We start from the raw sequence: 12,385 nt of genomic DNA, 5'->3' as shown, positions 1-12,385 counted from the left end.
GGCGTTTTATTTAATTTTGGGAAAGGGAATGCCTGGTCGGCCCCGCCCCCGTCCGTGTGTGTCATTTGCAGGGTTGTTGACGAACATCGTGTACCGTTAGGCCTAGCCAGTAGCCTAGCATTAAAAGAAAAGAGTTTGCAATGGATGTAGCTACACATATTGTGAAGTTTGGTGGCCAGACAAATGGAAGAGACAAGTTGTTCAGGTAAAAGCATTTGCAGTTTTATATTATTAAAACAATATAGGCTAGCCCACCACCAGGCCTAATTAAAGCCTAGGCCCTACTAAGTACTACTAGAGACTAGCTAGAGTAGTACTAGCTAGGGCCTAGTAGTACTAGTAGTAGTAGTAGGCCTAGCCTTAGCTACCTCCTACCCATCGAAGGTATAAAAACCTACAGCAAGAAGGTTACTTAGTAGTATGCTAGGCCTGCCTACATTAGTTTTATATTTAGGCCTAATTAATTTTATTTTTTTTACAAATCAAATTCACAGAACTGTTCAATATTCAAGTAAATTAATTTGGTGGGGTCTTGAAAAAAGGACAGAAACTGAAGATACAATCATCAGGCTTAAAAACTTGGAAAAAGCTTTGAGTACCACACGAAAATGTAAGTTAAATGTGTTTTAATCTATTATATTAATAATAACAACTTTTGCACATACAATATGAAATACATTGTTGTTGATTTAAAGAAATTTTAATTCTTAAATTTAAACTGTATGAAACTTAATTAAAAGTGTGGAAATTCTAGATGTTATAAATGACAATTTCAGATCTTATTAATCTTTAAAAAAAATTATCGATAGGAGTATGGGTACCACAGAATAACCCATTACCCCATTGTATCAGTGTATGGGTTGACACTTCAGATTGCATTCAGACATAATACTACAGTGCCCTGTTTATGGAATTATAACAGATATGAATGATAGATAGTATGATCTCATGCTAGAACTGCGTAATCACAAATTAAATAGAAATAACAAAATGTCTATATACTAAAGGATAAAGGTCAACCATAAAAAATAACGCTGAATCATCGGTATAGCAATTAGAATATTTTTAGTGTTGTGTAACTTGAAAACATTTTATGCTAGCAGAGGGTAGTGGTAATGACCCTACTACCCTTCCTCAATCCCTACTTCCTTCAGAAATTGCGTTCCCATAAGACACACTCTGTCTCTCCCTCCCCCACCACACTAATTGTGCAGAAAACAAAATGATTTTGGTTATAAAAAAAAAAATTGTTTCTCTCTTATTTAGTGTTACGTTTTGGTAAAAGTTTTGATATGCTTCATGCTGCATTAAGAACAATACATCATCCCGATGTGTTTATACGTGTTACCGTAACGATGTCAAAAATCAACCAAGCTTTCTACCTCCTATTTGATCATCTTCTATGGGCCGATAAAGTCGGCATTATCAAAACGGACAAGGACAAGTACAGTAAAATCTCAGCAAAATTTTGGTTAGCAACTATTATATTAAACCTCTCAAGAGACTTCTACGAACTTGCGACTTTGCTCGGGAAAACGGCGTTGGACTACGAAAAGGGAAAGAAAATGGAGGGTAATTTTAGACAGACGAATGGCGTGCCAACGTCACCAATGGGGAATATAACACAATATCCTAACACGGCATATATAATTGTCAAAAAATGCTTACGGGAGAATGTGCAAGTAACCTTAGATTTAGTAAAGAATTTATCGGACCTGTTTCTTCCCACATCAACTCTAGGCTACTTGAATCTATCACCAGGGATGCAAGGCTTATTTGGTATCTTAGGTTCGTTAGTAGGTGTGCTGACTGTATGGGATTCAAGTTACAAACTTTCACCTTAAAATCAATTTTATTTATTCAATATGGTGTATTTACTCTGGGGTATCAGTCCACCAACAAATTTTAAATCATTATTACAAATGATCTATGTAGAGACCAGACATTTTGGTCCCCAGTTGGAAATTTGTGATAATTGGACTGAATTCCTGTGATACTTTAATTTAGAATAGGCCCAAGTTTATGAAGAATTTATATATTTGAGTAATAATCTTTTATATTAATTACATAATAAATTACAGGTACAAATATCTTTAATATATAATTTGTGAATTATTTAATAAATAATCAAAAGAAAAAATATGTAATGTGCTGTGTTTATTTGGGTTTTTTTTGTACACAAATTGTTTAATCATTTGATTATATAGTTATTTGTTATTTAATATTGGTAAAAGCATTGTGCATGAATACACCTACATCCAATGAGTATGTGCAGTAACAACATTCTAAAGCTCTGCCTACACTGTCAAATTAGTGTTATGTGCCCAAATGTGGTAGTGGTATGACATCATCATGTCCACATATGGGCACATCACTTTGTGTAGACAGAGCTTAAGCATTTCCAATTTTCTTCTGATCAGTTTTGTATCGGGATATACCCAGGTAACCAGAGACACTAGTTACATCAATAAATGTTACTCTCCTTAATTAGTTATTTGAGACGCCACCTTTTTGGGCTAAGTACTGCAGCCAGCATCGCATCGTCCAATAGCCTTGGATGACAACAATTCATGAAAGCAGCTAAAATTTCTTTCCCTTTGATAGAGCATTGTTCCTTTTCATGTGCATTTTACGTAATTTTCTCCAGTACTGTCGTGTGTTTGGGTCCATATCATCCAACTTCTGGGGTGGTCCTATATGTAAGTTCCATAACCAATCTGGATACTCAGAGTCTGGTTTCAGTTCTATTTCAGGACCTTCTTTGAAATAATTTAAACCAACGCAGTATTTTACAAGATCTTCTGGATCCTTGGCTTCAAATATTTCTGGTTCTGGTTCTGATGCCTTGCTTGCAGCTTTCCCTAAGTATTGGAAGAAGAGAATTCCTCAGTAATTTAATAATTTAATTAAACTTCATTTTATTAAATTGTACAATGAAACTTAACATTTCTTTCAAGTTTCATAACTGTTTATAAACAATAAAAAATAAAATTATATAATAATAGAATTAATCGAAGCAATAATTGGTATTAGTGTAACTATTAAACATTAACTAAATATTTAAAAGAATTATTTGATTAATTAATAATAAAATAGATTTCTAGATTCATGTAAAAAGGTATATTTAAAAAATGTTAAAGATGTATTGTCCCCCAAAAAATGAAAAATAAAGATGAAAAAAATCAAATTTTGAATAGACCGTTTTGTAGTTAACATAAAGTTATTCACTTCCACCGAAAAAAAATCCGAAAAAAATATTGATTTCGCTTATAAAAAAATCAAAATAAGTTTACCATTTTTTCGAACTCGTCGGCTCAGAAATTAGGCCGGTAGAGCTAACTCATACATATGCATGATATGTTAATGAGCATCCACACAGCAGAGATCTGATCTAACAATGGACGATGCACGTTGTACAACAACACCACCAGAGATCGACGCTACTCGACTGTGGGTTTCCCTGGCCTGATCGTATAAATATGTAAAGCTGAGCTGTTAATTTGTCGGTAAGTAGGCCTAGACGGTTATTTTAAATATAATAATATATATAACGCAATAATAACAGGAAGGTAAATTAATTAACTTAGCCTGGGATTTTTTCAGTTCAGGGCTAGGCCTAGAATAATTAATACATGCTGCTGCATATTACTAGGCTAGTAGCAAGCAGACTGTGACAATCAGGTCCCTGCAGAAGATGCCCAGCTAGGCCCTATACATTGTACTCTTCATAGACTGGCCTAGGCTATATGCCATCAATCTTAGCTACATTCCGAAAATACAGCCAGCTTGCTGTACCATATATATTTACAGTTGAAGCTTGTTTAACTAATTTTTATGATAAAAATAAAACAAACATTTTTCAGGGAAAATGGTTGCAATACAAGCCTGAAATGGAGAACCTTCCAGCAGCACTGTACAAGTAGACAGAGGGGAAAAGCCAGCTTAGCCATTTTACAACACAAACAAATGTTCTCTGTACTGTAGTAAGTCAAATATTTATTATCTCTTTTTATAAGTTATAACATTATAAGTAATGTGTTTTAATTACCATAGAAAGGTAGTATATGTACTTATTTGACTATATGTCAAAGTAAGCAATTTCACTAGCACAATTTTGCACTAAATATGCATGATCTATTTTTTCCAGATTTTCATACTTTGCTTTTACTTTTTTTAAAGACGTTGATGAAGACTGGAACAGAGGTCACCCAAAGACAACAATGATAGACTCGGTATTGGAATATGATTGGATATTGCAGGAAAAATATTTCCGACTCTCCTGCTGCATTCGGCCAATATGTTCTTGTCCAGCTTGTAAAATATTGTATAATTTTGTTTGTATTATATGTACAGTATATTATTTTGTAAACATAACATTCAATAAATAAAAAAAAACTACTACAACAGTACACAGGATAAATTCTTCAAATTTACTTACACTTCATAATTTTACTGTAAATATTACAGTGCAAAAGGAGTTAATAAAATATATATATACAGTATATCTTATTGAATTCCTGTATTGTTTTTTGTGTCAATTTGTCTACTAATTATCAATGTGTTGATTGTGGCAGTAATTACGACAGCTATAGTCTTCTAAGATCGCTCACATCCATTACAAAGTGTCATTTTAATAGTAAGAAACGTTTCAATAAATTGTGAATGTTGCCACTGTACGATACATTTTATGTTTCTCACTACTTGCTCTTATTGTTCAATCAATCAACCTAAAAAAAAAGAAATTTGTGTCAAAATATCTGCATAAAATGTTTATTTGCGGAATGTTAATTTGAACCTATTGCATTTGATAAAGAAAATATTTTTAAAATATTGCATCAGTAAAACATCCAAAACAATATTTAGATTTTCTTTTTTTTTAAATTTTCACTGCCGAATAGATAGTTGAAATCTTTAAAAATTAAACCAATTCATCATGATAGAAACAAAAATACATCCCTTCTGGTGGTGGTCTACTGTAGCCCTAGCTAGCAGTGTACTGCCTAGGCCTACTACACTCTACTTCTAGAGACAGAAGTAGGCAGCAGTTTAGGCTACTCGAGACTGTCAGTGCTAGTAGTAGTAGTAGACTAGTAGTACAGTAGCAGCAAATTCGGGCCTAGGCCTAGCTAGGCCTCTCCTGTTAGCGAAACAAAAACTCACCTAAATGAATAAGATTCAACATCAAAGTTACTAACTGTAATTCTAACTTAGCATTCTGCTAGCTATAGTTTTCGTGTTTTCTTCAAGATTCGTCTCGCATCACTACTCGACTCTCTCGCACGCACGCATTGCTATCGTTGTTGGCTGTTGATTTGGAAAGCATCATCATCCACATGATGTATCCATACAATATGAATATTTATGAGCTAACTCAGGTCAAGGGTTAAATTAAACCGGAACACATTTGTCTTCCAGACAAATAGCTTCCGGTTGGTTAATTTTTGCATTAAATTGCGATTTTCCCGTGTAAAAAATTATTTTTTTCAATCCAAATTGAGGTCAAAGTGAATAACTTTTATGTGCAATTAAAATGGCCTATTCAACAAAAATATTGAAAAAAAATTTTTTTTCAGGGGGACAATACATCTTTAAAGAAATTACTAAATTAGACTCACTGATGTGTTATTAATTATTTTAAATCTATAATAAACCAGTTTGTTTCCTCATTAAAAATTGTAAAATTAATATATAGGGGCGAAACGACTCGTACTTCATACAACCAAAGTGTCACGCATCAATGACTTTCTATCATTGCGACATGCAGCTAGCATGAGTAGTCTCTAGCCTAGCTAACATTTAAATTTAAACAACGTTGTTAAAACACGAAACCAAAAAGAAATAAATGACAATGCATTACCAGCTTTCTTGGCATATTGTGCAACAGGAATTGGTATCATGTTCTGCTGAATTACACCTCTTTTAAGAAAGCGAAAAAACAGCGATTTATTCATCATGTACGCTGCCATTTTGTATTACAGCTTGTCTAAATTACAGGCGGCCGTACATAAACGAATTGTAAGATTCATAACTTTATAATTTCTACCTAGTTGTATAAACCATTATGCCTATATTTACATATTTAAATTGTTTGATTTGATGATACTTATTCCCAAAAATTATTCTATAGCATAAAATCTTGAAAATATAATGTAATTTATAACGGGTAAATAGTAAATGCCTCCTACTCAGGCACTTGAGGGCGTTTGTTTTTAATCAATTTAAATGCCATGTGTTTTTTTTTCATTTTTGAAAGGTGGATTATAAGGGAGGAGTGTTGGTTGGAGGAGGGTGTTATTGATCTGACTGACAAACTTATTAGATAGTAGGGTTTTCACATCTCATTTGATTGAATATTAAGCCAAACACCAGTCACCAGTGTGTTGCATGAAATCAATTTTCTAAATTTGACAAATATAGTTTTTGCATAAAACTATAAATAATTGTTATTTATAATTTTGGTGGTAAATTTTACTTGTTTTTTTTCAATGGGAATGGTCGATTATGTGTCCTCTAACATTTTATCAAATTATCCATGGGGATTTACAATTAACCATGTTTACAGAAATGCTATTTATTTTACACACTCGGTCATGCCAAATAATATTTAAACACTAACAGAAAGAAAGTCGTTTGCCGGTTTTATTTATATTTGTTTTAAAAACAGGGTAAAGATATTAAAGATGGAAACGCTAGATTTGATCAATATACCGTTGCCAAGTTCGTACAAGAATGTTCAAAGATGTTACATCGGACCTGAAGCCATGAAGAAATTAAACCTGAAAATAAGAGATGTTGTCGTTCTTACTAAAGAAGAAAACAAACAATTTATTTGTGTAATTTGGCCAAGGTCTGATCGAAAAAAAGGTTTTATACAATTTGATTCATCAGTAACTTTAACCTTTGATACATTTAGGATGGATGAAGCCGTTTTAGAAACCAGCTGTCAAAGAAGACACTATGATATTTGTCCAGTACGGAACATCAAACGGCTGTCAAAACTGAATATTAGATTGCTAAAAAATGTATCATCAGATTGCAATGATATTTCCCATCTTCAAACTGTTCTTGAAAATGTGGTTGTAAGAAAAGATTGCATTGTGTCTTTGAAGCATTTTAAACCTTTTTCTAGCCTACTTGGTATATCAGCGATTAGTATAGAAAGCTACTCGATAGAATCTGGCGCCACCTTGGACGAACAATTATCTGCGGATGAACATCATATAAAAGACCCAACTGACTTTGAATGTGGCATTATAACACAAAGAACAGAAATAAATGTTGTGGGTTGCAGCAGTCTTGAGAAGATTGCTTTGGCTGCCAAAGAGAAAATGTCGCACGTTGGTGCTTTATCAAAAGAGCACAAACTCCTTAAGAACCTAATTGATGGTTGTTTCAGTGAAAGAGAAACGTTTAAACAAATTGGGATAACAGTTCCCAAAGGTATCCTGTTGCACGGACCTCCTGGAGTCGGAAAGACATTACTGGTTAAATCAATAGCTGAAGATTGTATGGCATCTATCGTTCTTCTAAATGGCTCTGACATATTTGGTCCTCGTCCTGGAGAGAGTGAAGAGAATCTGAGAAAGGCATTTCAAAAAGCACAAAAGAAAGCTGCTAATGGAGCAGTAATCTTGTTCATTGATGAACTTGATGCCCTCTGTCCTAAAAGAGGTATGGACAGTGGATCTCATGAAAATCGTGTGGTTGCTCAGTTGTTGACAGTGATGGATGGCATTGGGGAGAAACATGATTTTGTGGTTATTGGTGCTACCAACAGACCCAATGCTATTGACCCTGCTCTGCGCAGACCTGGAAGATTTGATAGAGAGGTATGTAAATCTCTGTCAACACTATCAAATTTATGTGACAAAAAATGTGACATGCCCTTATATGGACATGATGATGTTATTTCACTTTCATAATTAAGCATATCATTACCATATTTGGGCACATCACACTTTTTTGTCAAACAAACTTGGTAGTGTAGACAGAGCTTTACACTGTATGTAAAAAATGGATTTATTGCATCAATTGAAATGCACATTGCTTTTTATGGCTCTGCATGGGCCGTGTAAAAATAATTGTCATTACAAACCCTGCTATTAAAAGGACACCTTTGGGACCCAAAAAATTGAATAGAGGTTGCTTATAATGTTAACCATATACTGTATATTGCCGCTTTTTTGTTCCACAATCAACACAATATCACAAAACTAGAAAGCTTTTTATGGTAGTAGGAAATGTTAACAAATTACCCTTTTGTTTTGTTACAGATTGTTATAAGTGTCCCAAGCAGAGAACAAAGACAAGAAATCCTGCAAATACACACTAACAAGCTTCATTTAGCTTCAAGCGTAAAACTTGACAGGTTGGCAGAAATGACCAATGGCTACGTAGGAGCAGATTTAGCATCTCTTTGCCGTGAAGCTTCATTTCAGGCACTGCACAGAATTAATCTGTCAACTATTACAGCTGGTCATCAGGTTTGTTTACGATCAGAAGTTTTCAATTTTCGACGATCTACACATATTGTGGCATTGGTCGGGTCCTAGAATCCATCAAAACTGTGTTGAGGAAAAATTAACAAAGTAAACAGTACCTTCTGTTTGCTCTTGTTGTTTGTAATTTCTAGACCTACTGACCAGTAGTCTACTATACCACTACTAGACAAGTGTTTGTGTTATATTTTCCTAAATCATTTTTAATACTGACTGGAGCCAATTTAATCTGGTGCATCTGGATCTGAACTAGCTGGAAAAACCAGCATTGGGAGAAAGCTGGTATAATAAGCACTGCTGTGAATTAGGGTCACGCTGAATTTTTAGAGAATTCTTACTCATATTCATTTTATATATGCTCAGGTTGGCTCAGGTAGATTCAATTCGTTGTGTACTCTCTTCCCCTCAACGTTCTAATCATTTTATTGCAGACGAAACCAATTGTAAATTGGGATGATTTCCAGCAAGCGCTAGGATTGATTGCCCCTTCAACACAAAGACAAGCCAGCTGGAAGGTGGATCTTAGACCAGTGTCTTGGGAAGATATTGGAGGACTGGATGATGTCAAGAGCAAACTAAAACAGGTACCAGTGAATTGTTAAATATAGCAAAGCTTGACAATCAAGATGATGTGAGACATATACCCCTTTCACACAAAAAGCAAAACTCTGGAGACACTCCAGAGTTTTGGTGTGAAAGGGGTAATAGAGTCGCATTCATATAAAATATTGTGACTTCATTGGTTCTGCTGATGAATAAAGAATGTTATGTTAAATTTAAACATTTTTCTCTTTAGGATTTAGAGTGGCCACTGCAGCATGCAGAATCATTTGTGAAGCTAGGGATACAAACACCTAGAGGAGTGTTACTTTATGGCCCCCCAGGTTGCTGCAAAACGACACTAGTAAAAGCTGCTGCAACTTCCTGCAATGCCACATTCTTTTCAGTCAGCGCTGCTCAGCTCTTTTCTCCGTACGTTGGAGACTCGGAGAAAACCGTGGCTGAGGTAAGTTTCAAGAATGGGATAGTCTTCAAACATTGCGACAGACAAATTAAGGTGACCTGACCTGACCTTGCTGATAGGAAACAATGTGTTTTATGTTGATCATCGCCATACCAAATAATACATGATTTACAACACAGTACAGTAAATTTTAAATTACATGTGCGGTTGACTGTACCATAACCTCATCTGTTTTCAATACTATAAAGCTCTGTCTACACTATCAAACTAGTTTGACAAAAAAAGTGCGGTGTGTCCAAATATGGTAGTGATTTGACATCATCATGATATAGGCACATCATATTTTTTTGTCACATAAAGTTTGATAGTGTAGACACAGCTTTAACAGTAGAATCCTTATTATGGTTGCAATTGCCTTCTATGTGATCAATGGAATAATCTTCTATAATTTGTTTTACAGATATTTCATCATGCTCGCATTGGAGCACCATCTATCATTTTTTTAGATGAAATTGATTCTATTATTGGTAACAGATCGCAGGGTGGTAAGAAAGGGGTGCAACAGAGAGTCTTATCGACCCTCCTAACTGAAATGGATGGCTTAGGTGTGTCTATTCAGGATCGTGTTGGACGAAATGAAAAGATATGTGAAGAAGATGAAACAGAGTTAAATATGAAGGTATAATTCAAACTTGTTTATATACGATATCATATATGTGATTATATTGTAAGAGCAAAATAGAGAAGAACTATTTTGAGACCTGCATTTGCCATCTGGTCAGTGCCCTTAAATGAAGTGCATCTCATTCTATAGTCCTTCAGATAGGACATTATGCCGTTGATTGTTTGTACATGAAAAACGAACTTGCCTTACTACAGTAGAAATTAATAAATTACTATTCAATTTGTGTAGGTTGTGAAAAATAATGATATGAATAAAAATGTAATAGTCGTTGCTGCCACCAACAGGCCTGAGTTGATTGATAGCGCCATCATGAGACCCGGTAGACTGGACAGAATTGTATACGTACCACCACCAGATTACGAGGTATATGTTACAATTACAAATTAAAAGTTTCCATCCATGCTTTCTTCAATACTCCATTGTACAACCACTTTACATGACCAACTCTATTACATCTTGTGTTTTAGTATTTGTTTCGTGGTAGCTTTGCATCAGAGAGCCAAGTTAATTGGTAAAGTAATTGGAAACACAGGTATTACTATTAATTGATATTACCTCAATTGAAATGATCTTTTGCAGGCTCGGCTCAGAATTTTGCAAGTGTACACCAAGAAAATACCACAAACCGAGGAGCTAAATCTAGAAGAGATTGCAAAGGAAACTGTTTTATATAGTGGAGCAGACCTTGAGAATCTATGCAGAGAGGTAATGTTAATAGAACACAAAGGCAAACAAACATGTACAGTATTAATATGTAGTCCTACTGCTAGCAGATTATCGGCAGTACAAATGTTCTTGGTTAAATTTTAAAATACTGTAATTAAATAGGTGAATTACACAGTTTTAATTTAATTTTGGGAAGAATTTGTTATCATGTGGAAATATCTACATTCAAACAGACATAGCTTTACTCAGTTTAATTTGAAGAGCAGTTTCCCTTTGCTGAAATGTACATGTTGAACGCGACCAATTGACTATTTTCTATTACTATGTTGAAAATTAATTAATTTGAAACTGTTGTTTTTTATAGGCTGCACTAACTGCTCTACAACAGGATGGACTCGGGGTGAGTGGGGTTACGCAGTCTCACTTTAAAACAGCCTTGATTACAACTAAACCATCTCTCTCAACAAGTCAAGTTGAAAAATATAGTAAATTTGCAAATGGAAAAAATTGATCAGATCAACGAATGAATGAGATATTAAACAGAAATTGATAAATTTTGCCAAGTACTTCACTCAGTTTCTAAGTGCTTTCTTTTTTTGGTTAAAACTCACTTTTTAAATAGAGTTGACAGACAGCAGTTTAAGGGCTCTCTCATTATTATAACATTGTTGTAAGCTCTGTCTACACTATCAAACTAGTTTGCCAAATAAGTGTGATGTGCCCAAATATCGTAGTGATATGACATCATCATTTCCATGGGCACATCACATTTTTTTGCCATCATAAAGTTTGATAGTGTAGACAGTATTCACATTTCAGCCCCAACAAAATAATTTTTCAAAATATGGAATATCATGAAAAATAAAGCAATACGGAGTCAGATATATTCATTCGTTCAATTGTGGTTTATTCATTTCGGTAAAGCCACAGTTGAAGATAACAAACAATACTGTACATATACACAAATTACAATCAGCATGACTTATACATGCTTACAAAAACAAGTTCTCCCTTTAAATCATTCTAATATAGACATTGTTACATAACACATTATGTTCTACTTCTAATATCAATTCAATCATAAATCATTTAATGATACTGTAAAGACTTTTTTTATATCCAAAATAAATTTATATTTTCTTAACATCTTAAAGCTTTATCTACACTATCAATCTTTATGTGAAAAAAAGTGATGTGCCCATATATGGACATGATGATGTCATATCACTTTTTTGTCACATAAAGTTTGATAATGTAGACAGAGCTTTACACAGTACATAAATATTGTAAAATTAATTTGTTCTTTCACTATAACATTACGCATATAATCAAGTCAATGAAATAAACTAGTACAGTACAGTCAACTCTCCCAATACCGGACTCTCCCAAAACCGGAATTCACGAAAAACCGGACTTTTTTGGGGGGCCCAATTTGTCCCTATTCTAAATGTACTGTAATTTATTATGAAAACCGGAATACCCAATTCCGGAATCCGGACAAATTATGAAGTACAAAACACGAAAATTAGCGTCTGAAAACCGGACTGACAGTTAAAAAACTCCAAATATTTA

The 12,385-nt window shown here is 34.2% G+C and overlaps 3 protein-coding genes and 1 long non-coding RNA gene across 4 annotated transcripts; 3 read left to right on the top strand and 1 right to left on the bottom strand.

The window, feature by feature from the left end:
• Positions 1-30: 30 nt before the first annotated feature.
• LOC140062768 (peroxisomal membrane protein 11B-like) lies at positions 31-2,059 on the top strand. The gene is made up of 3 exons (XM_072109096.1): positions 31-205; positions 495-610; positions 1,267-2,059. The coding sequence occupies exons 1-3, from the start codon at positions 141-143 to the stop codon at positions 1,842-1,844; spliced, it is 759 nt and encodes a 252-aa protein (XP_071965197.1). The 5' UTR covers positions 31-140; the 3' UTR covers positions 1,845-2,059.
• Positions 2,060-2,067: 8 nt separating this feature from the next.
• Positions 2,068-5,991, bottom strand: LOC140062770 (large ribosomal subunit protein mL54-like). Its single transcript, XM_072109097.1, has 2 exons — positions 5,858-5,991; positions 2,068-2,861 (listed from the first exon to the last, which is right to left on the bottom strand). Exons 1-2 carry the CDS (start codon positions 5,964-5,966, stop codon positions 2,581-2,583), a joined length of 390 nt encoding a protein of 129 aa, XP_071965198.1. The 5' UTR covers positions 5,967-5,991; the 3' UTR covers positions 2,068-2,580.
• LOC140062773 (uncharacterized) lies at positions 3,142-4,504 on the top strand. The gene is made up of 3 exons (XR_011847532.1): positions 3,142-3,506; positions 3,864-3,983; positions 4,180-4,504. It is a non-coding gene; the product is annotated as an uncharacterized lncRNA (long non-coding RNA).
• Positions 5,992-7,021: 1,030 nt separating the features above from the next.
• On the top strand, positions 7,022-11,784 carry LOC140062765 (ATPase family gene 2 protein homolog B-like). Its single transcript, XM_072109091.1, has 8 exons — positions 7,022-7,829; positions 8,274-8,483; positions 8,930-9,082; positions 9,295-9,504; positions 9,923-10,141; positions 10,376-10,510; positions 10,727-10,852; positions 11,178-11,784. The coding sequence occupies exons 1-8, from the start codon at positions 7,329-7,331 to the stop codon at positions 11,322-11,324; spliced, it is 1,701 nt and encodes a 566-aa protein (XP_071965192.1). The 5' UTR covers positions 7,022-7,328; the 3' UTR covers positions 11,325-11,784.
• The last annotated feature ends 601 nt before the right edge of the window (positions 11,785-12,385 follow it).

Source organism: Antedon mediterranea, chromosome 11 (assembly GCF_964355755.1).
Source record: "Antedon mediterranea chromosome 11, ecAntMedi1.1, whole genome shotgun sequence".
In the NCBI taxonomy this organism is placed as follows: Eukaryota; Metazoa; Echinodermata; class Crinoidea; order Comatulida; family Antedonidae; genus Antedon; species Antedon mediterranea.
The sequence above is the reverse complement of the archived record's forward strand: the minus strand, read 5'-3'. Positions and strand labels throughout refer to the sequence as shown.

Bases quoted from the DNA above. Each gene is read 5' to 3' on its own strand.
- LOC140062768 (XM_072109096.1), top strand. From the start codon at position 141: ATGGATGTAGCTACACATATTGTGAAGTTTGGTGGCCAGACAAATGGA. The intron at 206-494 runs GTAAAAGCATTT...TCAAATTCACAG, and splicing joins GGAAGAGACAAGTTGTTCAG to AACTGTTCAATATTCAAGTA. The intron at 611-1,266 runs GTAAGTTAAATG...TCTCTTATTTAG, and splicing joins TTTGAGTACCACACGAAAAT to TGTTACGTTTTGGTAAAAGT.
- LOC140062770 (XM_072109097.1), bottom strand. From the start codon at position 5,966: ATGGCAGCGTACATGATGAATAAATCGCTGTTTTTTCGCTTTCTTAAA. The intron at 2,862-5,857 runs GTAATGCATTGT...TCCAATACTTAG, and splicing joins ACAATATGCCAAGAAAGCTG to GGAAAGCTGCAAGCAAGGCA.
- LOC140062765 (XM_072109091.1), top strand. From the start codon at position 7,329: ATGTCGCACGTTGGTGCTTTATCAAAAGAGCACAAACTCCTTAAGAAC. The intron at 8,484-8,929 runs GTTTGTTTACGA...ATTTTATTGCAG, and splicing joins CTATTACAGCTGGTCATCAG to ACGAAACCAATTGTAAATTG. The intron at 9,083-9,294 runs GTACCAGTGAAT...TTTTCTCTTTAG, and splicing joins TCAAGAGCAAACTAAAACAG to GATTTAGAGTGGCCACTGCA.